This window comes from Sycon ciliatum, chromosome 5, assembly GCF_964019385.1.
Source record: "Sycon ciliatum chromosome 5, ocSycCili1.1, whole genome shotgun sequence".
Lineage (NCBI taxonomy): Eukaryota > Metazoa > Porifera > Calcarea > Leucosolenida > Sycettidae > Sycon > Sycon ciliatum.
The window spans coordinates 17,424,640-17,448,727 of record NC_088647.1 but is presented as its reverse complement, the minus strand read 5'-3'; the positions used below and the strand labels follow the sequence as shown (position 1 = coordinate 17,448,727).

The 24,088-nt window shown below is 49.9% G+C and overlaps 1 protein-coding gene across 2 annotated transcripts; it reads left to right on the top strand.

Annotated features, from left to right (window-relative positions):
- Positions 1-240: 240 nt before the first annotated feature.
- Positions 241-23,677, top strand: LOC135817874 (proprotein convertase subtilisin/kexin type 7-like). 2 transcript variants are annotated; one of them, XM_065331158.1, is made up of 21 exons: positions 241-477; positions 1,004-1,503; positions 3,405-3,501; positions 3,744-3,781; positions 4,724-4,812; positions 5,028-5,104; positions 7,486-7,576; positions 8,196-8,250; positions 8,668-8,806; positions 9,036-9,142; positions 9,785-9,885; positions 12,785-12,839; positions 13,499-13,603; positions 14,013-14,124; positions 16,073-16,119; positions 16,464-16,561; positions 17,808-17,902; positions 19,674-19,764; positions 20,108-20,243; positions 21,909-22,057; positions 22,593-23,677. In XM_065331158.1, the coding sequence occupies exons 2-21, from the start codon at positions 1,048-1,050 to the stop codon at positions 22,705-22,707; spliced, it is 2,253 nt and encodes a 750-aa protein (XP_065187230.1). In that variant the 5' UTR covers positions 241-477; positions 1,004-1,047; the 3' UTR covers positions 22,708-23,677. The 2 variants fall into 2 exon arrangements, with proteins under 2 accessions (XP_065187230.1, XP_065187229.1); XM_065331157.1 differs by lacking the exon at positions 241-477 and having other exon boundaries at positions 603-1,503.
- The last annotated feature ends 411 nt before the right edge of the window (positions 23,678-24,088 follow it).

Here is a 24,088-nt window from a genome sequence, read left to right as displayed (position 1 = left end):
AGTGATGCAGATGGTACAGGGTACATCACGTCTCAGGTTGGGAATTCTCCAGTCAACATTCTTACGTGTGTTCAGTAGTTCGAAGTGTCTCTGATTCTTTAGTCAGTCGGGTCCAGGTTCGAAAAGCATATCGGTGCTGCTCTCTGCGGGCACGTAGGCCCAGGGTAGAGTGCTGGCTCGAATAGCCAATGTAGACAAACGGCAGAGAGAAGATAAGCCAATTTCTGGTGATAGCTGTGGAGATTGTTTGACTGATCCGACGTGTGCATGGAGCTTGAAAGGGCAGTTTATTAGTGTCGAAGCAGTAGATAGACTACGAGCAGCGAGAATAGCGAAGGTTCATATCAGAAGCGGAACTGAGCCTCTGAGGTGCTCGACCCGGCATGGACGGCGCGATCGCCCCGGTTGAGTGAAGACCTTTGTGAAGTGCGATTCGCCTATGTGGCCAGGCGTCGGGACATCGCGACCGCCAACAAAGTAGGTCTGTTGTGAACTGTAGCCGTTGCATGACCGTGCTCAGTTTATTAGCTGACATCCGTGCGTAGCAATATACCGTATACGAGCGTGCACTCCCCACCTATACACATGTACCTACCGCGTACTGTTTGTACATAGTCATTGTAGTACCTACAACTACTAGTTCTTCCTGTCGTTGTGCGCCTGCTACTTCGTGCTCGCATGTACATACTGTATTGACTATTGTACAACATCGCTACGCGAACGCAACTGAGCCGCGCCAGCTAGCTAGCTAGCCAGGCCAGGCTTTGGATAATTCTGCTACAATTCCGTCGTACAACTACTGAACTAGTCCTGTTCAATGAGCGAGGACAGGGATTTACTACACTGTCGGGTGCAAGATCTGCACCAGTCCTGTTGACAGTGCAACCATTACTAGCATTACCGAGAGTAGTATACATTCGCGTGCTGCTGCTTGTGGCCACAAAGCGAGCACGAGTGTGAGTTTGTTGATGGATCCTGGCTGGTTTCCTCTCCTCACTTCCAGTGCCGCAGCTCGTCCCGCCGAGCTAGCCACTTCCACCAAATGCCATGTCTCCTGATGGACAGCGAGCCCATTCCAGATTCGCGTTGCTCGTTTTGACTGTGGTGCTGGTGGCGACGGCGGACAACACAGCGTTCGCTGCGAAATGGGCCGCGCAGGTCCGTGAGGATGATGGCGAGAGAAGTGCCGAGGTGGTGGCCCAGGACGTGGCCCGTGACTTGGGTTTCCTCTTTCACGGCAGTGTTGGAGCGCTCCACGACACCTATGTGTTTTCTGATCATGATGAGCAGGGAAACGGCGGCAAGGACGTGTCGGCGATGGCAAGGAAGCGTAGATATGACTCTGCTGCGCCACCAGCTGCTCACGAAAAGGAGGAAACGTCATCGACGGCGCATCCTGCGCTGCGTGCCCACAAAGATGTCGTGTGGCACTCCGAGCAACGACCTCTGGTCAGGATCAAGCGAGGCTTCAATGATCCACTCTTCCCGGAGCAGTGGTACTTGGTAAGCTGCATGACTGTCCATGTATGTAACTGGCTACATGCAGTTCGTGCAGCGTGATGTTGATCTGTATTTTTTAAATTTTTCCTTAGGCGCAAGTGTGCACAACACATGACAATCATAGTCATTGCTCGGATCCGGACCTTGAATTTTTCTGAGACGATTCACGAAGTAGTTAGCTAGGAGTTAGTCAAAATAGTAGAGACGTTGGCGTGACGGGTTCCGCTGATCTGATGGACGTATCCCATACTCCTGGCAGTTTGTGGTGCAAAGGCGTGACAGCGAATTATTTCCTTACTTGTTGCACATCACATGTACAAGTACTTGTTGAAGTAGCAAAGCAGCATAGCGCCTGGTCCAGGTCTGCGACAGCTTAGCGCGTGTCACCGTGGTCACGCATGATCAAGGCCAGCCCAGCTGGAAAGGAAATGAGTTTGAAGCCCTGGGACTCTTGGTTGCAGTCTAGTGTTGATTGTCAGTACGACTCTGTGCACATAGTGAATCCACCTGTGCTGTGTCAGGCTCAGGCCAGTCAGGGCCAGGGGCTCTTGGAATGAAACTCTTCTTAGTGGTCATGCATGATTAATTAATAATGCTATCTTGGGCACTTGCACTTTTTGCAGGTAGGAGTATGGTCTGGATGCCTGCGACAAGTCCAACCCTGCAGTTGTCATGGTTGTACAGTTGCACTGCATGCTGCAGTCTGTCCCAGTTTACTTGTGTCACAGTTTACTTCAATCACTGCTGACAGACAGTGCTGTTGTAGTCCACACTGAATGAGGGAGAACTGGTGCATGGCTGTCATGCAATTCTGCATTCTCCCCACAGAGTCAGTGGCAGCAATCTATCAGTTCATCAGCAGGCCGCTCAGGACATAGCCCCGTGGGGTTAGAGAAACGGCTCACTTGTACGTGTAGGGCTTCGCGATTTTTGGTCATAGTCCGCAGTGCTTTGTTTTGGCTTACCGGTTAAGGGCGCTGTGGTTTACATCCATGGCAATTCAGCATGCGCCGGCTGTAAATTCACGAAATTCTGTACATGGCTTACCTAGCCTGATGCCTTGGCCATGCATGTATGGTGACGGTTCAAGCTATCAGTAAGAACCTATTACATCAGGTCGGGTATACGAGTACATTCAGACCCGGAGCGGCGCAACCCAACAAGTGCTTTCCGAATTGTGCGAGGAGGAGATTGTAAGGCATGCGCATACAGGCGGTGCACGCACAGCGCCACACCAAATGCGTGTTTGTGGGATGAGTCGGAGAGTTGTGTCCAGCCACAAATGAGTCTAGGTATGGTGCCTCAACCGTAGTAGCCAGTGACCATGGTAACCGCTCTCATCTTCGTCGCCAACAAATCAGCCCTTGCCGTCTCTCACATAAGACTCCTGCTAGCTGCGTGCTAACACACTGCTTGTCGCACAGCCAGAATTCGTGTATGTGGAGTGTCAGACGGCGTAGAGGTCGTGACGAGGTACATGGACACAGCATTGTGCGTGTGTTTTTTCATTGGCAATCGTGTACAGCTAGTGTGCAAGCTGCATGGTGGGATCGTGCTGTCGTAGTGATTACCAGCAAGTGTCAAGCTAGGTCTACGCACTGTGTCCACATGGTGGATTCCAGCCGCCTTCATGCATAGTGGTCCCGAGTATAGAGGTTATGCAATTCCACCATCATAGTCAGTTGATATGCGGCGGCAATTAACCTTGGGTTGTATTTTCTCGCATCTGGCCAAGTGCCATTCCTCCAAGGCCGACTGTGTGTGTGTGTGTGTGCGCGTGCATGTGCATGTGTGCGTGTTTGTGTGTGTGTGTGCGCACGTGCATGTGTGCGCGCGTGCATGTGTGTGTGTGTATGTGTGTGTGTGTGTTCACATGTGCGTGTGTGTATTGGCTGCCTGAGCAGGTGAATACAGACCGGCCTGCTTACGACCACAACGTCACCGGAGTGTGGGAACAGAACATCACCGGCGCTGGTGTGGTGGTCTCCATTGTCGACGATGGTGAGTGTTTGTTGAGCAGCTTAACGTCTCCATTGTCGACGATGGTGAGTGTTTGTTCAGCAGCTTAACTTACTAGTACTTCTTCGACACGCACAGCAGAGTTAGGATCAAGAATTCAAGATCCTTTACTTTCCGCCCGTGTTGCATGATGATGTTCACTCCATACTGCTGTGTGTGTGTGTGTGTGTGTGTGTGCGTGTGCGTGCGTGTGCGTGCGTGCGCACTGCGGGTGATCACTGCAGGCTTAGAGATGGATCACCCGGACTTGGCGAGCAGTTACGTAAGTCTTGTGCCCCGCGCCCCCCCCCCCCCTCCAGTTTGGCTACAGTGCCGGTCATTTTCCCGTGCCCATCTTAAGTATCATGGGAGGATGCATGTCAATAGCTCTACTCTGCATCATATCCGGTTGTTTCAGCTACACATCCCGCTGGCAGCTTTATACTAGTACAGCTAGCATACTGTACAAGCAGAAATATTCGTCTGGAATTTAATTTCGTCTTTTTCGTCCAAGGAGCTTTTGGACTTAATTAAATGTAGGACGAATATCGATTTGTCCAGCGTTTCTATACACTCTTATGATCTATGGACGAAATTTTCAACCGGACGAACTCCTTTTCTTTGGAGGTGGACGAAATTATTGACCGATGACATTTTCTGCCTCTACAGTAGTAGTCCTCGCTGGACAAGAGAGCATGTAGCGCCGTACCAATGGTACGCCAGCCCTGTTAGCATGTGCAGTAAAACCTGTCAAGGCGACCACTCGGATAAGGCGACCACCTGTCCTAGAAGACCACTGAAACCAGCACCGAGGGATGCTATTTCTAGTCAAATGACCCTGGATACGGAGACCACCAGGTAACAGAGACCACGTTTTGAAGGTCCCATGAGCGGTCGTCTTTTAGACAGGTTTCGCTGTACTAGTACCAACTCACTGAGATGTTGACGGGCCAGGGCTGCACGTCCTAGCACACTTTTTTTGGATTGGCTTTTGACAATGACTGCGCCGCTAGTCCATGATGTAGTTTGGTGAATTGCTCCGCGTTGCTAGCAGGTACTACAGGCATGTACTGGGGACAGCATGCCGTGCACGTGTACATGTATTTGTATGCACTCGCTGAGTGTGCTTGCAGAGTACGTACTTGCAGCAGCAAGCGCGCAGAGCGCTCATTTTTTGTTGACCGCTTGAGCTCTCTGTGTATTCTGTTTGTCTGGTGCTCGACAGAACCCCATGGGCAGCACCGACTTGAATGCCAATGACAACGACCCCAGTCCTCGTTATGATCGGAAGGATACGAACCACCATGGAACGAGGTACGGGTCCATGCCGCTAAGTATGGTGTTCATACATACACAATGCGGGCATTGGCAGGCATTGTTTTCGACTGGACAAGACGAATTCCAGGTCCTGTGTTTCTATCCTGTAGAGTGCATTGACTCGACAATACATGTACTCGGTTCATGAACGTGTGTGTCAAAGCAGGGTTCTAACAGCGTGCCTTAAACTCTTCTTTCATCTCTGCACGCAGGTGCGCTGGAGAAATCGTTGGCCAGCCCAACAACTCGGTGTGCGGAATTGGCATTGCGTACGGAGCACAGGTGTCCGGTACGTATGTGTATGTGTGTGTGCGTGTGTGTGTATGTGTGTGTGCATGTGTGTGTGTGTGTGTTTGTGTGTGCATGTGTGTGCGTGTGTTCGTGCGTGTGTGTGTGTAATGGTTGGGGGGAGGGGGTAGGCCAGTGGCTGATAACTTAACTAACACGATGATGCGTCGTGATGGATTTGACCTATCCAGTATGATCTCAATCACGGGCCTATCCCAGATAACGACTGGTGCATGAAATACAATACCCATCATGTCAATCATGCAGTGCCGGCAGAAGCCGTTTCTGATTGGTCCGGCCACACCGTTGTCTTTCATGCTGTGTATATGATGTGCTGGATGCACATGACCTTTGCAACTGTAAACAGTAAAGCATGCATTGATGGCCAAACAGTTGGTCCAGCCATGGCTTGACCAATCCCTCCGGATCCCGCCGTGCCGTGCCATGCTACACACAGCGACCTTAGCATGCCATGTACTGTACCTGGTTGAAGCCCGACCCGTAACCATGTTCTTGTCATGCATCTTCACGTTCCGGTAGGGATATCAGCGAACGCACTGCGCAGCCCATCTGCGCAGGTCAGCCTGGCCCATCTACGCGCGGCCGACAAGAAAACTCATGAACACTTTCATTTTTTTGCAAAATAAATCGTGCGAAGAAGATGCACGGAATGGCTGAAAACTAGGCTGAGGAATAGTAGCATCCAGAGACTCTCAAACAAATTCATGGTCCATCGCTTCTGACAATGGCAGCGAAGACATCAGGGAGCTGATTGCAGCAACTCTCTACCAAGCGCGATGCTGGTTACTCACCAGGGCAGGGCGCTTCCATCGCGCAAGAAATGGCCGCGAGCGAGAAATGGAAGTCCGATTTTGGAACGATCCAACCAGGGAAATTCCTTGAAAATTGGCCTGAACACCTCTCATACTGGTGTTTCACGATGTGCAAACTTTCAGAGAAATCGACCGGGGAGAACGTGGTGAGTTCGTGGGTCCTCGAGTATCGCGTATGATTTGAATGGTCGCGGGGACAGAAGAACAGTAATTTTACGACTCCCAGCGGTGCAAACAGACCGCGGCCATGTTTTCTCTGTCGGCCGCGATCACGTTCAAAAAATCGATGACGCAATGCATGCGCAGAGGCCTGCGCAGTGCGTTCGCTGACATCCCTAGTTCCGGTCACCTTCAAGTGAACGTCATGGCCAGGGTCGCGAGACAGTGCACAGCTCATCCATATTTGGATTTGAACTATCCTAGCTTCTGTAACACCCAAATCCTGCCAAATATGGATGACTCCTCTTTTGAATTATCCTCCATATATGGGTGGAATTACTAAATTGCATAATACTGAACGGCCTCTTCACCTCCTCTGTACACCAGTACACATACAGAGTACCGTTGATCTCCCTATCCCCTCTCTCCTCCCTGTCCTCACCCCGCCATCTCGAAGAAAAGCGCCCGTACGAGTAGCTGATTTCCAGCATGCACCGTAACCGGTCCTTGCGATGTGCATACCGTTGTATGGTTTTGTGTACGGACCGTTTGAATGTGTACAAACTACAAAATAGCTTTGTTGTATCCAGTTTCCGCGTGGCGTACTGCAGCGTGCGCCATGGTGTACAGTGTTCACACAGATATGCAGAAGCCAGAAGCAGGGAGTCTTACAAAAAAGGGAGTTGTACGACACCCTGCCCATGCGTCGGTTCAACACCGTACTTTGACGTACACACTGATTGGATTAGAGAGGGAGAAATTGGGGGGGGGGGGGGAATTCGAGAGGCGCCAGATCAACGGTACTTTACGGTATGCACTCATTAGTGTCCTCGCTTGTTTTACAGTGTGCGCGCACGCACGCGCGCGCGTGTGTGTGTGTGTGTGTGTGTGTGTGTGTGCGCACGCATAATATACACACGAACTCACACCATGTGATGTGCTGCATGCATATAAAGTACAGTGTATGTGTGTTTGGGTTATCGGTTCCCTCGCCTATTCGGATATGTTGTGGAAAACCAGTGCGTGCAGTTAGGCGAGGTCTGACTGTAGTCATATCACCTCCAATAGAATACCGTCTTCTTGAAATTTCCGTTGTACGCTCTGATGCCTATACACTCATACCTCGGTTATCCGGCCACCAAAGTTACGGGCACTTTGGTATACCAGGCACACTTTGGGCGAGTTTCAGTGGAAATATTACTACTCTTTTGTCACTTTTTGTCGCTTTTGTGGGAATCGTGACGCCATATGCCATAACCTAATTCCCCGTCAAAATTTATGTGATTCGGAGTTACGGATATTTCAAAGTTATGGGCAGTGCCCAGGCCCGGACCAGCGAGGTATAATTGTACATGTACGTTGGTGTGCCATTGTCTTCTCTCTCACACAGCCATACGCATCCTTGACGGCGATGTGAGCGACAGCATGGAGGCCGCAGCGTTCGGCTTTCAGCCGCACATCAACCATATCTATAGCTGCAGGTGAGCACACTCGAGTGCGTACTGCCCCTATCCGTGCGCCTGTCAGTTCAGTGGGGAGGAAGTCCACTAATACACTGGACAGTGATATTTAGAGTTGCAGCTGTAGTGGTTCTACAAACGCACCAAAGACATCGCATCCACTACAGCAGCAACTAAGTCCTCTTATCAAGCTTTTAGGCGGTCAGAGCAGTGACCGAAATGACACCTAAGAGAGTGTGAGTGGCGCCAACTACATCTGGGAATCATCACTACGGAGCATCAACTGAAACAGCACTGGGGACTACGGTACTACAATGTCATAACAGTGACAACTCTTGCACATACTTCTTCTGCACACACCACTCAGGTTTCAGCTTGGCAATTCACACTGCCTCCAGCACAGCGGAGTGAGATTTGTTGCATTGTAGTACCATCGTCCCCACTGCTGTTTCATTTTATGATCTGCATCGATGATTCCCCTATGTAGTTGGCACCATTCTCGCTCTCTCAGGTGCTATTTCGGTCACTGCTCTGACTGCCTAATATTTAGTATCTAGTATTTTGACCGCGGTGAGCTATCAGTACATGTCAGTACGTACTAATCATCTGTTCAATACGATACTCTTGTCTCTTTTTCCAGTTGGGGACCTGATGATGATGGCAAGACTGTGGATGGACCTCGGCCTTTAGCGAAGGTAGGGTTCTCTCTCTCTCTCTCTCTCTCTCTCTCTCTCTCTCTCTCTCTCTCTCTCTCTCTCTCTCTCTCTCTCTCTCTCTCTCTCTCTCTCTCTCTCTCTCCCTCTCTCTCTATCTATCTCTTCTTTTTTTTCTCTCTCCTGTTTCAGCATGTGAAGCCACAGTGGCAATATGCATTGCTTCCCACGTTAATTTGCCTCACACATGCGCATTCGGAACGAGGAGTCCATAACGTAGAGCATGCAACTGTGATTATCATGGTTATGGGTCAGTGCACAGTGTGATGCATGCCTTCATTGCGTAACTTGCCTGCATCATGCTCTGTACTCGTGCACGCATACAGACATTGTACTGCAAGCCCAATTGGGTTGATGCACTTACCACTGGTTGCTGTTGCTCTTCTGCTGATCGTGCAGAGAGCATTGAAGCATGGAATCGATAATGGCCGGTACGGACTGGGTAGTCTGTTTGTAGTGGCGTCGGGCAACGGTGGCAGACACCACGACAACTGTAACTTTGACGGTTACGCAAACTCCATCTATACGATCACCATCGGTGAGTTTTGTGTGTGCGTGTGTGTGTGTGTGTGTGTGTGTAGGTGTAGGTGCATGTGAGTGTACTAATGCACATACAGGTCTGCACAGTGTGAGTACATTACTTTGGTCCTAAATAGTTGATGAAGCGTTGAAGCTGCATATAGTTTAAAACAGCATTCCCGTCTCCAGAGCCATTTCGTTTGACGTCGCTTTCTCCCATTAATTTGCTGCACTGCTGTGCTGCGCAGGTGGAGTCGGTGAGGACAATGAGGACCCAGCCTACAATGAGCTCTGTGCAGCAACAATGGCCGTGGCGTACAGCAGTGATGGGCACAAGACCGGAATGCGGGCAATTGTACGTGACCGAGGCGGGCAGCACTATCCACCTACATTGAATGTTCAAGTTTAGAGGCGCGCCGTGCTGCGTACATGCATCTGTCATGCTCACTATGTGTTCTTTGGGGTCTGGTGATATCACCATGTTACGCTGTAGTTGTATTGACTGTGATGTGTGCCATCGATAGGTGTCCGCGCATATGCAGTTGCAATCACATCGCACGTTACCACTATTTCACACGGCCTTTTCGGATCTGTTGTGTGCCGTGCAGTAGATGTACATGTAAATGTAGGGGCTCTGTTAACCGGAGAGGCTGCGTTGATGTATTTCCGGGTTAGGAACGGTGCCGAGACGCCGGCAGGTATGCTTCAGTTCCCCATACACTGGTTAGGATAAACTCTACTGTACCTGCGCACTGCATGCTCCAGGTTCTTGTGTTGGTCTATGGAGGCTATGCGATTGCATCACCATCCAAGATGCTTTGGCGAAGAAGTCTCGGCACAGCGCTGCACTCGTACTAGTGACTCACACTGTATGCATAGCGGCCAGGAGCCGTTCCACTGACTCACCCCCTGAAGTCATTTGCATAACCTCTATAGAACGTGTGTGTATGCGTATTGTCGTGCAAGACGTTCTCTACCGTGACTTTTTTTTATTTAGGCCACCACAGACTTGCACCACTCTTGTACCACGGGCCACACGGGAACATCAGCAGCCGCACCGCTTGCAGCCGGACTGTTGGCATTGATCCTTGAAGTTAGGTAAGCTTTGAAATTTGGTAAGCTGCGGCATGGACGCCATCTGTGTCGATCACCTGCCCGAGTAAATACCGATATTTTTTTCAGAATGAAGTTTTTCTAACTTCATTGTGTCGAAATCTTACCTCGGCCCAAACGGGCTCTCCTTGCAGCTGGGACAGAGCCCAGAAATTGTTGTGCCCCGTCGCGAAGGCGGACTGCCAAAAATTGTGCGCGCTGTGCATCGTTCCATTGGTTGACCGCGGCACAAAGGTTGAAATACTCAAGGTACTCCAACCAATCACCTTGGCCTGTATAAGCCTCCGGCATGATGGAAGGCCTTGCATTTGGAGCATTCGGTGCTCCCCCAGCAGCGTTAGCTGCAGCAGCGACATTGGCACCAGCCGCGGGCCGGTTTTGAGCCATGTTAGTTTGCAATTTATTGCAAGTTGTGGATGCTAATAAGCACGAGAGGCAAGCAAAGCTTGAAGGAGAGGCTGTGAAGCTTCTTAGGCAGACCCGAAGGTGGAATGATTTCCTAGCCCCACATCGGTCTCTTTTATCCCTGGGCTGCTGACGTGTCAGCGCCAGTTCGCATTCGGTACCGCGGCACGGCCTGCGCACACAATCTAAATACGGACTGTCGCCAGTCACTGGGTCAGTAGCACTCTGTGCAATGTTGCGCTCCCAAAGTGACCGTACTGGTCCTCCTGAGTACCGCTCAGGTGTGACGAGTCACCCCTTATTCACTTCCCGTAGAAGCTTAGCCTGAAACGTTCCTGCCGACCCCATCTGGCCAGGCTACGCTGTTTTAGTGTGACTATGAGTACAGCTTCTAGTCTGACTTCTCCCGTTCCTGACTCAAGAGTGCAGGGTTGTACGCAGCATGCTGGTGTGCGTCCTCGTTTGACTACCTTGTACATGCAGTCCTTGGAGCTAGTTTATACCACTAGTCCAATATCAACCCTCATGCTTTGACACACAAAACACAAGTTTGTTCAAGTTCGCCTCTAGGGCCATCTTTCAAGTTAATTAAGTTAACATTTCGGCTTCGGCCGAGGCCAAGCTGGCGGCGGCTGCCGCGTCGGTGGCTGCCGTTAGGCGCTCCCGTTCGGCCTTGGCGGCGTCTCGGGCTGCAGCAACGGCGTTTGCGCGAGGCGTTGCCGGCATTGCGGGTCTTGGCCTCTTCGGGGGAGGCCCCTCTTCGATAGCTGAAGCAAACTTCTTCAACGTCGTCAATACTGACGTTAGCCCGCCGGCCAGAGCCCGGAGCTTCTGGGCATGGGCATGCCTATGCAAGGCTTCGAGCGCTGCGGCACCCGCCTGTAGGGCCACGATCAAGTCTTGCTGATGACCTGCATGTCGTGGAAGTTGTCGGTGGCTGCCGTCAGGCGCTCTCGTTCGGCCTTGGCGGCGTCTCGGGCTGCAGCAACGGCGTTTGCACGAGGTGTTGCCGGCGTTGCGGGTCTTGGCCTCTTCGTTAGCCCGCCGGCCAGAGCCCGGAGCTTCTGGGCATGGGCATGCCTATGCAAGGCTTCGAGCGCTGCGGCACCCGCCTGTAGGGCCACGATCAAGTCTTGCTGATGACCTGCATGTCGTGGAAGTTGTCGGTGGCTGCCGTCAGGCGCTCCCGTTCGGCCTTGGCGGCGTCTCGGGCTGCAGCAACGGCGTTTGCACGAGGTGTTGCCGGCGTTGCGGGTCTTGGCCTCTTCGGGGGAGGCCCCTCTTCGACAGCTGAAGCAAACTTCTTCAACGCCGTCAATACTGACGTTAGCCCGCCGGCCAGAGCCCGGAGCTTCTGGGCGTGGGCATGCCTATGCAAGGCTTCGAGCGCTGCGGCACCCGCCTGTAGGGCCACGATCAAGTCTTGCTGATGACCTGCATGTCGTGGAAGTTGTCGCGCCGCGGGCGGGCCACGCTTGTGCTGGTTGTCGGCCATTCTCGATTCTGTTCAAGAAAAGGACACACATAACAATGTTTTAGCATTATCGCTTGATCCTGGTCACAGCACCAATTGTCACGGCCGGTGATCCATCTAGTGGCACCAGGTAGTCAACCAATACAGTCGACTCAAGCAGATAAGTAGCTCACCTGTTTTTCGGCTCACACAAGGTAGTCGAAGGTTGAAGGGAGCGTTTATTTCATTGGGGAAGGCGGCTTTTATGTGATTTGGAATAGTATAATTTGTGATAATATCACAAATTATACTATTATAATAAAGTAGTAGTAAATATTTAGTAGCGTATTCCGGGGAGCTCGCTCACCCACATTACATGAAAGTATTGCTAATTGGACTCCGAGGCTCTTCGTGCGACGGGTGGCCTGGAGTACGCTGCCTGTGTACTCGGGAATTGCCTTCGCTGGAGTACGCCGCCTTCGTACGCTGCATCGATGGTCACCCTTCATCTCATGCCCGTAGGCCCCTCCCTCTCATCGCCCCGTAGGGTGCCTCACGGTCAAGCCGTGACCTCTCCCAAAAGGGATAACGGAGTCCGCAGTGCGCGAAGCACTTGCAGGACTCTTTACGTCGTACGACACGAGAAGAGGTGCCATTCTTGCTCGACTAACAAAGGTATCAGCTCCCTTGCAGGACTAAGCATGGTCCCCTCAAGCTCAACAGTGTAGTGAGTACAATGCTGACGACTTGTACTGAAGGTGTTGCCGACGTACGACAACACTTGCGACTCTAGGCCACGAGTTGTAAGCCATGATTGCTCAACTAACGAAAGTGCCACATCCTTCGCAGGACTAATCATGGTTCTTACAGAACTCTAGAATATTTCGGAGCCCAGCATTGGCTGCTGAATCTCAATGCGTGGTCGCTTTCACGACGAGTCGAATTCGGGTCATGACACATGTGTGTGCGTGCATGTGTGTGTGTGTGCATGTGTATGTCTGTGCTATCTTCTGCCGGCGTCTCCAGACCTTGCCTAACTTGGCGCGATGTGCAATATTTGCTCATGCTCACGGCCACCAAGGTGAGTTTTGCCATTGCATTGAAGTCAGAAGATCACTTTCTCTCTGTGTATCTCTCTATCTCTACCCGCAGTCTGAAACTATGCTTGACTGCTAAAGAGGTTCATTCAGGCTAGGCAGATGACGTCATCGTACGCGCCGATTGCGGAGTTGCAAAGCAGTCTATGGGGTCTGTGGCGGCAGAACTCCACAGTGACATCGTAATCTGTACACTCTTTCTGCACGCTGTGCATGGTAGCTACAGGGTTGTCACAATCCTGCACTGAGTATATGTACAACTCTTTGGTGGTCACGTTGCACTGTTTGTCAGCGTAAACTGTTGAACCATGTCATGTGATATGAAACTCTGCCGCCGTCGCAGCACTGGATATAGATAGGACAGGCACTTCAGGCGCGTGGCACCGCCGTTGGAGGTGGTCTGGCTGTAGGGGGTCCGGGGCCCGGTTCTCCCCCTGGAGAAGATTTTGAAATTAGGGTGCAACATCCTGCATTCTGGGCACTTTTGGCATTGTGTTAAAAAAAAAAGTGGTCCAGCCAAAGCACTTGCACACTCTCGGGGGTTATCTACTCTTGGTAGAGTTACTGGTATGCACCATTCACTATGCATACGTGATGTGAATACTGCCGTCGCCGTGCGCACGTGCGTCTTTTCTCCGCTCAGATCGACTCGACGGTGGGGTGGACCAAGAACGGCGCCGGTCTCCACCATAGCTATGAGCATGGCTTTGGCCTGCTGACCGCATGGAGAATGGTACAGAGTGCCAAGGTGAGCAGTAGGACACATGCTGCTGGTGCGCGTACACCTACTATTTGTACTTGTATTTGTTTTAAACATTTCCTGGCTCGTCAACCGACTGCCAATGACAAATGAATGTGAAATGAAGGGTGCACTACTAACACACTATAACTAACCCTATTGCCACTAAACTCAGATTAACAATAGACACAAGGTTTCCCACCGCTGTGAACTCGTGTACTAAAGGCTACTTTGACGTAGTTATATGTGTTCACGGTTGAGACTGACTTAGGGAAGTCATTTGAGTCACCATACAAAGCCTATACTATCCGATACCACGTGGCAGCAGCAGCAGCTAGATGCAGCTGTTGAATATATTGACACTGTACTGACAGTCCCTGGCTGGTCTGTTGCCGTTGTGCTGTCATCTCCTCCCCAGACCTGGCGTCTAGTGCCGCCAATGGAGTCCTGGGTCTCACCACGCATCCTGCTACCGTTCGGCGGTCGCTTTCGCCCGGCCCGTGGCAAGAAGGTTCGAAGTGTATTTGCAGGTGAGGTGCTGCTGCGTTGTAACCACTCTTCGTGTTTTCTGGTCGCCGTTTATTTCCTTTTTCCTTTTTTTGCCAAAAAAAGAACGCCATCTGACGGCACAAAGCAGCAAGGCAGCGATGAGACATATAGAATGACAGGAGTGTGGGAGAGGCAGGGGCAGCTTTGCCGACTGTAGGTAGGGATATCAGCGAACGCACTGCGCAGTCCATCTGCGCAGGTCATCCTGGCCCATCTACGCGCGGCCGACAAGAAAACTCATGAACGCTTTCATTTTTTTGCAAAATAAATCGTGCGAAGAAGATGCACGGAATGGCTGAAAACTAGGCTGAGGAAAAGTAGCATCCAGAGACTCTCAAACAAATTCATGGTCCATCGCTTCTGACAATGGCAGCGAAGACATCAGGGAGCTGATTGAAGCAACTCTCTACCAAGCGTGACGCTGGTTACTCACCAGGGCAGGGCGCTTCCATCGCGCAAGAAATGGTCGCGAGCGAGAAATGCAAGTCCGATTTTGGAACGATCCAACCAGGGAAATCCCTTGAAAATTGGCCTGAACACCTCTCATACTGGTGTTTCACGATGTGCAAACTTTCAGAGAAATCGACCGGGGAGACCGTGGTGAGTACGTGGGTCCTCCGTATCGTGTATGATTTGAATGGTCGCGGGAACAGAAGAACAGTAATTTTACGACTCCCAGCGGTGCAAACAGACCGCGGCCATGTTTTCTCTGTCGGCCGCGATCACGTTCGAAAAATCGATGACGCAATGCATGCGCAGAGGCCTGCGCAGTGCGTTCGCTGACATCCCTACTGTAGGGTCTCAGCTTCATTTCTGGCAACAAGCAAACACCAAGTGCAGAGCTGCAATGCAAAACTCGCTAGGTGCCAAATAATCGAAATACGGGTGCGAGCTGAAGGCGCTCGGTAAGCTGATTCAGGTTTGGGGTCGACTGAACATTTATAAAGGAAATGTACTCAATCTGCGGACAGAACTGTTTCGTCCTTTGTGGACTCATCAGCGCAGCACAGAGAAAATGAGGCCAAACCTGATAGCAATGAAAAATAAATTTTCCAAAGCCAGATTTAAACCAGGCCCGAACGTACCTTGCCGGAGTGCTCAAACTGACAAGTCCGTGAGCTCTGCATCATGAAAAAAATACGTAAAGAAAATGGATACAGCAGGGTTTGCAATCCAGCTCTGACATGCGGTATGCATATTAGGATCCCGTTACCAGATCATGACGGTGAGACCTTACCTGATGCCAGGAAGCAAGCAATACACACACACACACACACACACACACACACACCTCAGACCTCAGACCTGCCCATCGCGGAAGCGATGATAGCGAACAGCTATGTTAGACATAGCAACTTGTGCTGGGATTACACCATTCAACAGCTTGCAAGGCTGATGAATTGACCGCCACTATTTTTAGCCTGGTATCCACCACACAGCTGATTGAAGTGACTTTTTCTGGCCAGTGAATCCCTATTTTTCATTTTTCCATTTTTTTTTTCTACACACACACACCACACCACATACTCCGGCATACACTGGCTGTTGGTAACCACCCAGGAGAATGAAAGAAAAGTCAGGAAGAGACCGAGAAAGAGAAGAAAGACGTGTGCGACCATAATCGTCGGGAATTGAACCCGCAACCTCTCGATTGGAAATCGACTGCACATACCACTGCACCATATGGGACACACACACACACACACACACACACACACACACACACACACACACACACACACACACACACACACACACACACACACACACACACACACACATGCACACACATGCACACACACACACACATGCACACACACACACACATGCACACACACACACAGAAATTGTTCTTGGACAGTGCCGCGCTGTAGGAGCTTGTCGGCCACAAAGATGACACTATCTGTGCTGTTGTGTACTGTCATACAGTTCCGGAACTGGATTTCATCTCCACTTTGGAGCATGTGGTGGTCCAGGTGAGTGATTACAGAACAGCATGATCAAAGCATGCTCTTTCAAGTACATTGTGAAGACTCTCCATGTCTGTATGCTAGTGTACTAAGTTACTACTTCGGTAACTACATTGTATGCATTTTGTGAGTTTGGCTGTCATCAGTGCTGTCTTGCATTGATCACCGTTGCACAACATTGACCATGTATTTCATTGTGCAGGCACGGCTATATTGTTGTTACGGAATACATGTACCACGCATCACATGATTGTCAACATGCGGTAACTCACTAACTCTCTCTCTCTCTCTCTCTCTCTCTCTCTCTCTCTTCCCTCCCCCCTCCATTTCTATTCACTGCTATTCATCAGATCCATGTGTCCATCCGTCGCCGTGGAGCTCTGCAGGTTATCTTGACGTCGCCCCGCGGCACTGCCTCTGTCCTTGCAACACCACGCATCCATGACCAGTACGTAATATTGTGTGTGTGTGTGTGTGTGTGTGTGTGTGTGTGTGTGTGTGTGTGTGTGTGTGTGTGTGTGTGTGTGATGGTGATGGTGCGTGTGTGCACTCATGGGTTTTTTGGTGGTGGTGGGGTATTGACAATTTGACATACACATATTTTAGCGTTTGCCGTGATCCGTGGTGTGGTGTACACTTTTGTCACATCTAATTTCAGAATTACGTCATTTCCATGACGCAATCCGTTTGACTGCACACAATAATACTGCATTGCGTGCGGTCGACCTCACAGCTCGTATGCACGCATGAGCTGATGACATCACAAAGATGATGTAATTCTGAACACAAGTCGTGACATAAAGCCATCACTGGAGGTGCAGGCTCTTGGGAGCTCTGCACCCTTGCTATACGAATATTAATGAAAATATGAAAATTACGGGTTCGTGTACAGGTCGGGCCGAGGACCACCTTTCCGCTTCTGTGGCACTGGTGTAGGGATCTCAGCGCGTGAACTGCGCAGCCAGTCTGCGCAGGTGAGATTTTCGATCCCAAACGCGTCCAGTGCAGAAATCGTGGAAAAGAACATTTTTTCGAAATAAATCAAGTTGAAGAAGACTGTAGAAATGGCTGAATATTGCGTCCAGGAAAGCACGTTCTACGGCCATCTCCAAGCTACCTATCTCCCAGACACTCTCTCAGAGGAACTATGGAGGGTCAAAGAGCACAATCTTTCACTCTTGGACGCAGCGTGAACACCTCTTCTACTGAGCGCGATGTCTTCTCTCCGAGTGATAATGGCGGCGATGTTCGGGATGGCTGATGCACTGAAAATCGAAGTTAGGACAATCTAACCGGAGAAAACGTCTGAATTTTTGACTGAATCCTCTCTGAAGTGGGTTCTTGCCGCATGGCAAATTATAGGAAAATCGACGGGGGCAATATCGCCTTGGCCACGCTGTCCTTCGCGGGAATTACAAAGTATGTTCGAACGACGATGAAGATGACGATTCCGCTAGTGTCCACCGCGTCGGCTAGTGTCGAAAATCGACCGTCGCCATTTTTCTGCTGTGCCCGCGAGCTGCACTCAAAACTCGATGACGCAATGTATGCGCAAACACCCTGCGCACTGCACGCGCTGAGATCCCTAACTGGTGACATGGTTATCGGGAATGTTGTTGGAATAGTTGAGTGGAAAAAGCCTGCGTTGCCTGCACCAACGTGTAACTTCCTGTAACTGTTGTTTGTGTGTGCAGCAAGACGCACGGCCTGCACAACTGGAACTTCTCCACGGTGCGCTGCTGGGGCGAGGACCCGCAAGGCAACTGGACGCTGACGGTGCAAGACACGGGTACGTACGCGACTTGCTCGCAAGCGTTTGGCATGACAGTAGTCCTGCATATTAAAGCAGGACTACTGTCATGCCATTAATTTAAAATTTTAAAATTAATGAGTCACCTTGGCAGCAGACCAATCCACCGACAACAAGGAGGATTAGCAAGACGAAATTCAAGTTCGCGTTCGCAAACATTTTTCAGTTCGCGAACTTTCGCATTTTTCGTTCGGAAAAGTAGTCTGAACACGAATCGCGGATTCGTGTCAGGGCAGTCATAAATTTACCACGCTGTACTGTCTGTACACAATGTACGTCGTGTCAACATCATGCATGTGCGAATTCTGTTTGCTAATCCTTCTCATAACACGAATTCCGTCACTGAGTTCGACTTTCCTTGGAGAGCGAACGCGAATTTCGTCTTGCTAATCCTCCGTAATGTGGTACGAGGTCATTTGCTATTTTTGGACCCTCAAATTAAATAGCACCCCATTATGTTGGTTTGTAAGATAAATTAAATTTCTTTCTTGCCTTTCTACTGGCACACTTATGCTTTACCACCACCACACACACCTGAAGGCATAGAGTTGAAGCATGCGGCCACAACTTGACCTGATTGAAGGTGTCTTTTTCTACTGCTTTTTCAATGCGAGCAATTATTGGACAACTAAATTAAATAGCATCTAGCAGCAGTCTGCAATGGTGTGAACAAGTAAAACTTGCACAGGACATGAAAATGGGGTAAGGCTATGCCTATGAGACCGGCTGATATGAATTCTAATGACAGGCCGTTCATAGCAAGCGTTTCAAGGCTTTTCAATGTGACACACAATTTAAAGGGTCACTCAAGGGTTTTCATGGACGTCATATTCAAGAACAGAGGAGAGCACTCCAGTGTGTCCCATCTACTTCTCATATTTCGCAAAGAGTGGAGGGCTAGCGCCGTAACTAGCCGCTGCGTCCTTCTTGGTTAGGAAGTGTTCACTGGTGCCAGGTGAGTGGAACGCTCGCACTGCTAAAAGAGATTTCTCCTGACCAGAACCCCTCCACAAACGCACCGGTTGAGAAGGCGAGGAGACTCTTCCAGGCGGATTCGAGCTGGAATACGTAGTCCCTGGAGTTGATGGAAGGGATACAACATCCCCCATGTCGACATTCTCTCCGTTATGCGACGTAGAGTCAACGGAATCCTCAATCATTTATTATTTAATCGAAATTTTCAAAATTACTCATTACATTACCTAAGAATAATAAAGAAAACACCCAGAAAGAAACGGCCTTCACCGCTAAAAATTGGCACGAAGAAACTTGAGGACCACACGAAGACACTCTTGTCAAAGATTTGTCCACCAAGGAAAGGACAACGACTCAGGGGGACTCTACTTCCATATTTAACTGATTTGTCCAAAAATTGCGACATGTCCAAAAATTGCGAATCACCTCGTACATGCACACACCAGGGAGTAGTAAAATAGTCGATATTTTACTACTCCTGGTATACCTTACACACACGCACAAATCCAAAGCTAAACACGTCAGTGCCTGCATCACACCGTATCTTGAAATCTTGTGTCATGTTGTGCAGCAAGCATGCAAGCGCATGGCTGGAGTTAATTTCCGTATGATGTGTGAATTTGTGGGTGTGTGGGTGTGTGGGTGTGTGTGTGGGTGTGCGTGTGTGCGTGTGTGTGAACGTGTGTGTGTGTGTGCGTGTGGGTGTGAACGCGTGTGGGTGTGTGTGTGTGCGCGTGTGTGTGTGTGTGTGTGTGGTGTGAACGTGTGTATGCAGATGATGTGAATCGTCACGGTCTTCTACACAACTGGCGTCTCACGTTGTACGGCACTCCGGAGACTACTGAGGACGTCGAGAGCAGGAAGCGGTGAGCTGGTTCTTTCAGAGTTTCCCCAACTTCTGGCGGCGATCTTTTCCCAGCGTTAGCAATGCCCTGCTGTTACTTCTTATGTACAGTCGACCTCTCGACCAATGACATCACTGTCTTGAGCCAGTTGACTACATACTTTCAACCTTGCGAATCACAACACTCTTCTCATGCCAGATCGAGGGTCATTATTTCCAGAGGCGACTACTTCAAATTATGATCATTTGCAGGTATGCTCTGTACTATGAAAGTGTGTATGCAACAACATACTGACATGCCGCTTGTGTGTGTGTGTGTGTACGTGTGTGTACGCGTGTGTACATGTGCCTGTTACCGACTGCAGGCTGATTGAAACTTCGTGTGGTGGTGACGGACCGGATAGCAATGACGCGTTGGAATGTCCACTGCTGCTAGGCAACTACACAGTTCCCAAGGTGGAGCTTGACAACTCAGACGACAACCCTGCAAGGGTCTACGCTGTAAGTCACGCTGAGTATCTCCAATACGGTCTTGTACTAGTATCTCCAATACACACACACACACGCACGCACATACATACCTACACACACACACACACACACACACACACACACACACACACACACACACACACACACACACACACACACACACACACACACACACACACATACACACACATGCACGCACACACGCACACACACGCACACACACACACACACACATGCACGCAGACACACACACGCACACACATTTTCTGTTATAAAGAACTACAGTTGTGGCAAGTGAAATCCGACACTTGGCATAAGGGACTGCACCGTGCATCCTGCAGCCTCTGCAGCCCTGCATACGTACAGTACATGTGCTGCATGCAACTTTATCTGTCTGATGACAGAATTCGTACTCATCACAGTCAAGGTTCAAAAGGTGCTGGCAAAAATGAATGGGAATTGGATACCAATACTCCTTATGTGTACCATGTTTGTGAACTGTGTGTATCTAAGCTGTGACCTTTCGACCTGTTTGGGGATGCATACGGCTCTATACAGGTAGACTCCCTCTAATTCGAATACGGTATAATTCGAACATTCCGTGTAATTCGAACTTTTTCGTCGTACCGATCTTCTGCAAGTCACTTCAAGTCAAAATCGAATGCATAATTCGAAGTACGAAAAGTGCGCCGGTGGATAATTCGAACCCAGTCTTCGTACAGAAGAGCTGTTTACAGTACATTCGCTATGTCATTTGAACGCTTATTTCGAAGTGAGATTGAGTTGCTATCCTTGTAATTCGAAGTTCATTCTTTTCTCCTTCTCTAGCCAAGAGTAGCTCAAAAATCGATCGATGATCCGCTGCAGGATCGACTAATAGCGTTCAAGAAACCCACCTTCTCTCGAAATTTGATTCAAGCCCGTGCGAGGCAAATTGCAAAGGTTTGATTGAAGACGACTTCTTCCAGGTGGACGACTCTCTTCGCGGATCTCGATGGCCTTTCTTGCCGCGCCAGCTGGTGCGCGGAGATGTTGGCGCACAACAACACTATTGTTGTAAATATTGTCTATGCTTATGCTCCACTTCCGTTCTTCAAAACGACGTGCTGCTGTCCGACGGCCTTTCATGACGCGGATTAGGCAGCGCAGTTCTTTTCCGTTGAAATTGTTTCAGGAAAGCTGCAGTGACTGACAACTTCTTCACTAGAAGATGAAGATAATGTCAAATCAGATTTTGTGTCGACCCAGTGTTTTGATGATCCGTTGTACATGACCGGTACGCGTATACAACCACCTATGTTTCGTTGATGCAAATAAAAAAGTGCAAAAAATATTCAGCATGCGATTTCAAGCATTTTGACATACATATCACTGCATGGGGCTGCATTTGGATAATTAGAAGTTCCGGATAATTCGAAGTTAGGGCCTGGCAATTTGAGGTTCGAATTAAAGGGAGTCTACCTGTAGTACAAATTAGGTGCAGTGCATTACATCATTGATATCCATTTGAGGCGCTGTCCCCTATGGCAAGTGTCGGATTTCACTTGCCACAACTGTAATTCTCCCCTGCACAATGGTGTTCGTTATATCAGGAGTCGGCCGTATTCTTGTCTTGGCCCTGCTGTCCAAGCCTCCGAATATTGAAGAAACTGGTGTTGTCCTGTGCACCTACAGATTGTCTTTCTGGTATTCATCATTGTGCTGTTGGCCTCCGTCAAGTTCATTCTTTTAACGATCTGCGTACCGCCACTGGTTCGCTGGTGGCGTGACAGAAGACGTGTACAAGGCGTGAGCACGGCCACCTTCATGTCCTTGCACAGCGGGTAAGGAGTTAGCGAAGAACAATATAGTGTGTACGTGTGTGGGTGTTTGTGTGTGGGTGTGTGTGTGTGTGGGGGGGGTGGGGGGTGGGGGGGGGGGGGATTTCATTGGCCAGAAAAAGCCACTTCAACCAGCCGCGTGGTGTAGATCAGGCTAACACGAGCGGCGGTCAATTCATCAGCCTTGCAAGCTGTTGAATGGTGTAGTCCCAGCACAAGTTGCTATGTCTAACATAGCTTGTTCGCTATCATCGCTTCAGCGATGGGCAGGAGTATGAGTGTGTGTGTGTGTGTGTGTGTGTGTGTGTGTGTGTATGTGTGTGTGCGTGTGCGTGTGTGCGTGTGCATGTGTGTGTGTGTGTGTGTGCGTGTGCATGTGTGCGTGTGCATGTGTGTGTGCATGTGTGCGTGTGCATGTGTGTGGTGTCACACACATGTATGCCTTTGTGTTTCACACGTCGCGGGCGCTTCTCCCCAGACCTGCGGCGTCATGCAGCCACACATTCTCGGTGTTTGTACTTGCCTCGGTTTCCTGCAGGTCGGCAGTAAAGCGGAGCAGCACCGATGCCCGTGGCATCTACAGTATTCTACAAGGCACACACGATGACCTGGAGCCGGGTGGCGACTTCTCATTACATCGCACTGGCACTTAACAATTACTCCCGGTGTTGTCAACCGTTCGTTCTACTCGTCTTGAGACCAGAAAGCTTGTGTGTGTGTGTGTGTGTGTGTGTGTGTGTGTGTGTGTGTGTGTGTGTGTGTGTGTGTGAGAGAGAGAGAGAGAGAGAGAGAGAGAGAGAGAGAGAGAGAGAGAGAGAGAGAGAGAGAGAGAGAGAGAGAGAGAGAGAGAGAGAGGAGAGACTTACCTTCTAATGAAACCACTGAGCCAGTCCTCCAGCTAAGCACCGCACACTCCGGCTTTTCTGATGCCGAGCTCGCACTCCGGAACACAAGCACACGTCGCAGGAGCCAAGTTGAATTGTGCCTCTGGCCACTACTTCTGAAGCCTTGGAGTGAGAGCACTCCACAGCTTCCTGTCAAGGTGGCCGGCATATTCAGCTCCATCACCCTCATCCTAATGTAAGCGGGTCCGTGCATGCACGCACCTTTCGGCTAGCAGTGCACAGGTCCGATGTGAGTGCAGGCGCTGCTGGCTATGCAGCGCCAATGTTACTAGAGACAGCAGCTCGTGTAGAACTCCCCAGGTGAACTTTATAACATTGAATATAATTATAGAAATGCAGCCCCATATTTGCCAGATCTCTTGAAACCAACATACGCGTACACTTAAAAAAACATTATTCTAAGCAGAAAGACAAATGTAACCATACCACAGGATATCATGCTAGGTCCATATAATAATAATTATTATTATTATTAATATTTTATTCTTTTACTTGTGACTCTATCTCCAGACATCTAGATTCTAGGTTATTTCATGATACAAATTAGATATATTTACGAAGAGTTGAGTTTTTATTTCGCTGGACTTGACCCCACAGCAGCATTAGTTAGGGTAGTGATAAATTTAGCACTAGTAGAAGCTTTAGGTTTGGCTTTCCCAATATTTTCCACCAGTGCAATGCACAACTTGTAATCCCGACGTATTCTTCTTCATCGTTCTATGAACTGTGGGCTGTGAGCTGGGCAGGGCGCAAACTTGACTCGCCCGATCGGATTTCATTGAACAGCATGCACTGCAGTTCCCACTGCTGGTCCTTTAGAAGTACACGTACACTCTCGTATCTCTCTTGTCCAGACTTTGCAGATACGGACACCCCGGTCTACAACACTCTATGGGCGAGGTGGAAATTGTACTTCATGTACTCCTTGGCCTATTTTGTGGAAACAGCGACGTCATACGCCAGACCTCTGGCCCGGACAGGGGAGACATGAGTGTATGGCTACGCGTCTGGTCCAGTAGTTGTTATAACCCCCTTCTCTCTCTCTCTCTCTCCCCCCCCCCCCCCCATGCAGTGCTGTGACTGCTGAGTGTGCTAAGCTGTCCCGATGACAGGATGACGTCATTGTCAT

Coding starts and splice junctions, on each gene's coding strand:
- LOC135817874 (XM_065331158.1), top strand. CDS start 1,048: ATGTCTCCTGATGGACAGCGAGCCCATTCCAGATTCGCGTTGCTCGTT. Junction 1,504..3,404: donor TCCCGGAGCAGTGGTACTTG/GTAAGCTGCATG, acceptor CTGCCTGAGCAG/GTGAATACAGACCGGCCTGC. Junction 8,251..8,667: donor GACCTCGGCCTTTAGCGAAG/GTAGGGTTCTCT, acceptor CTGATCGTGCAG/AGAGCATTGAAGCATGGAAT.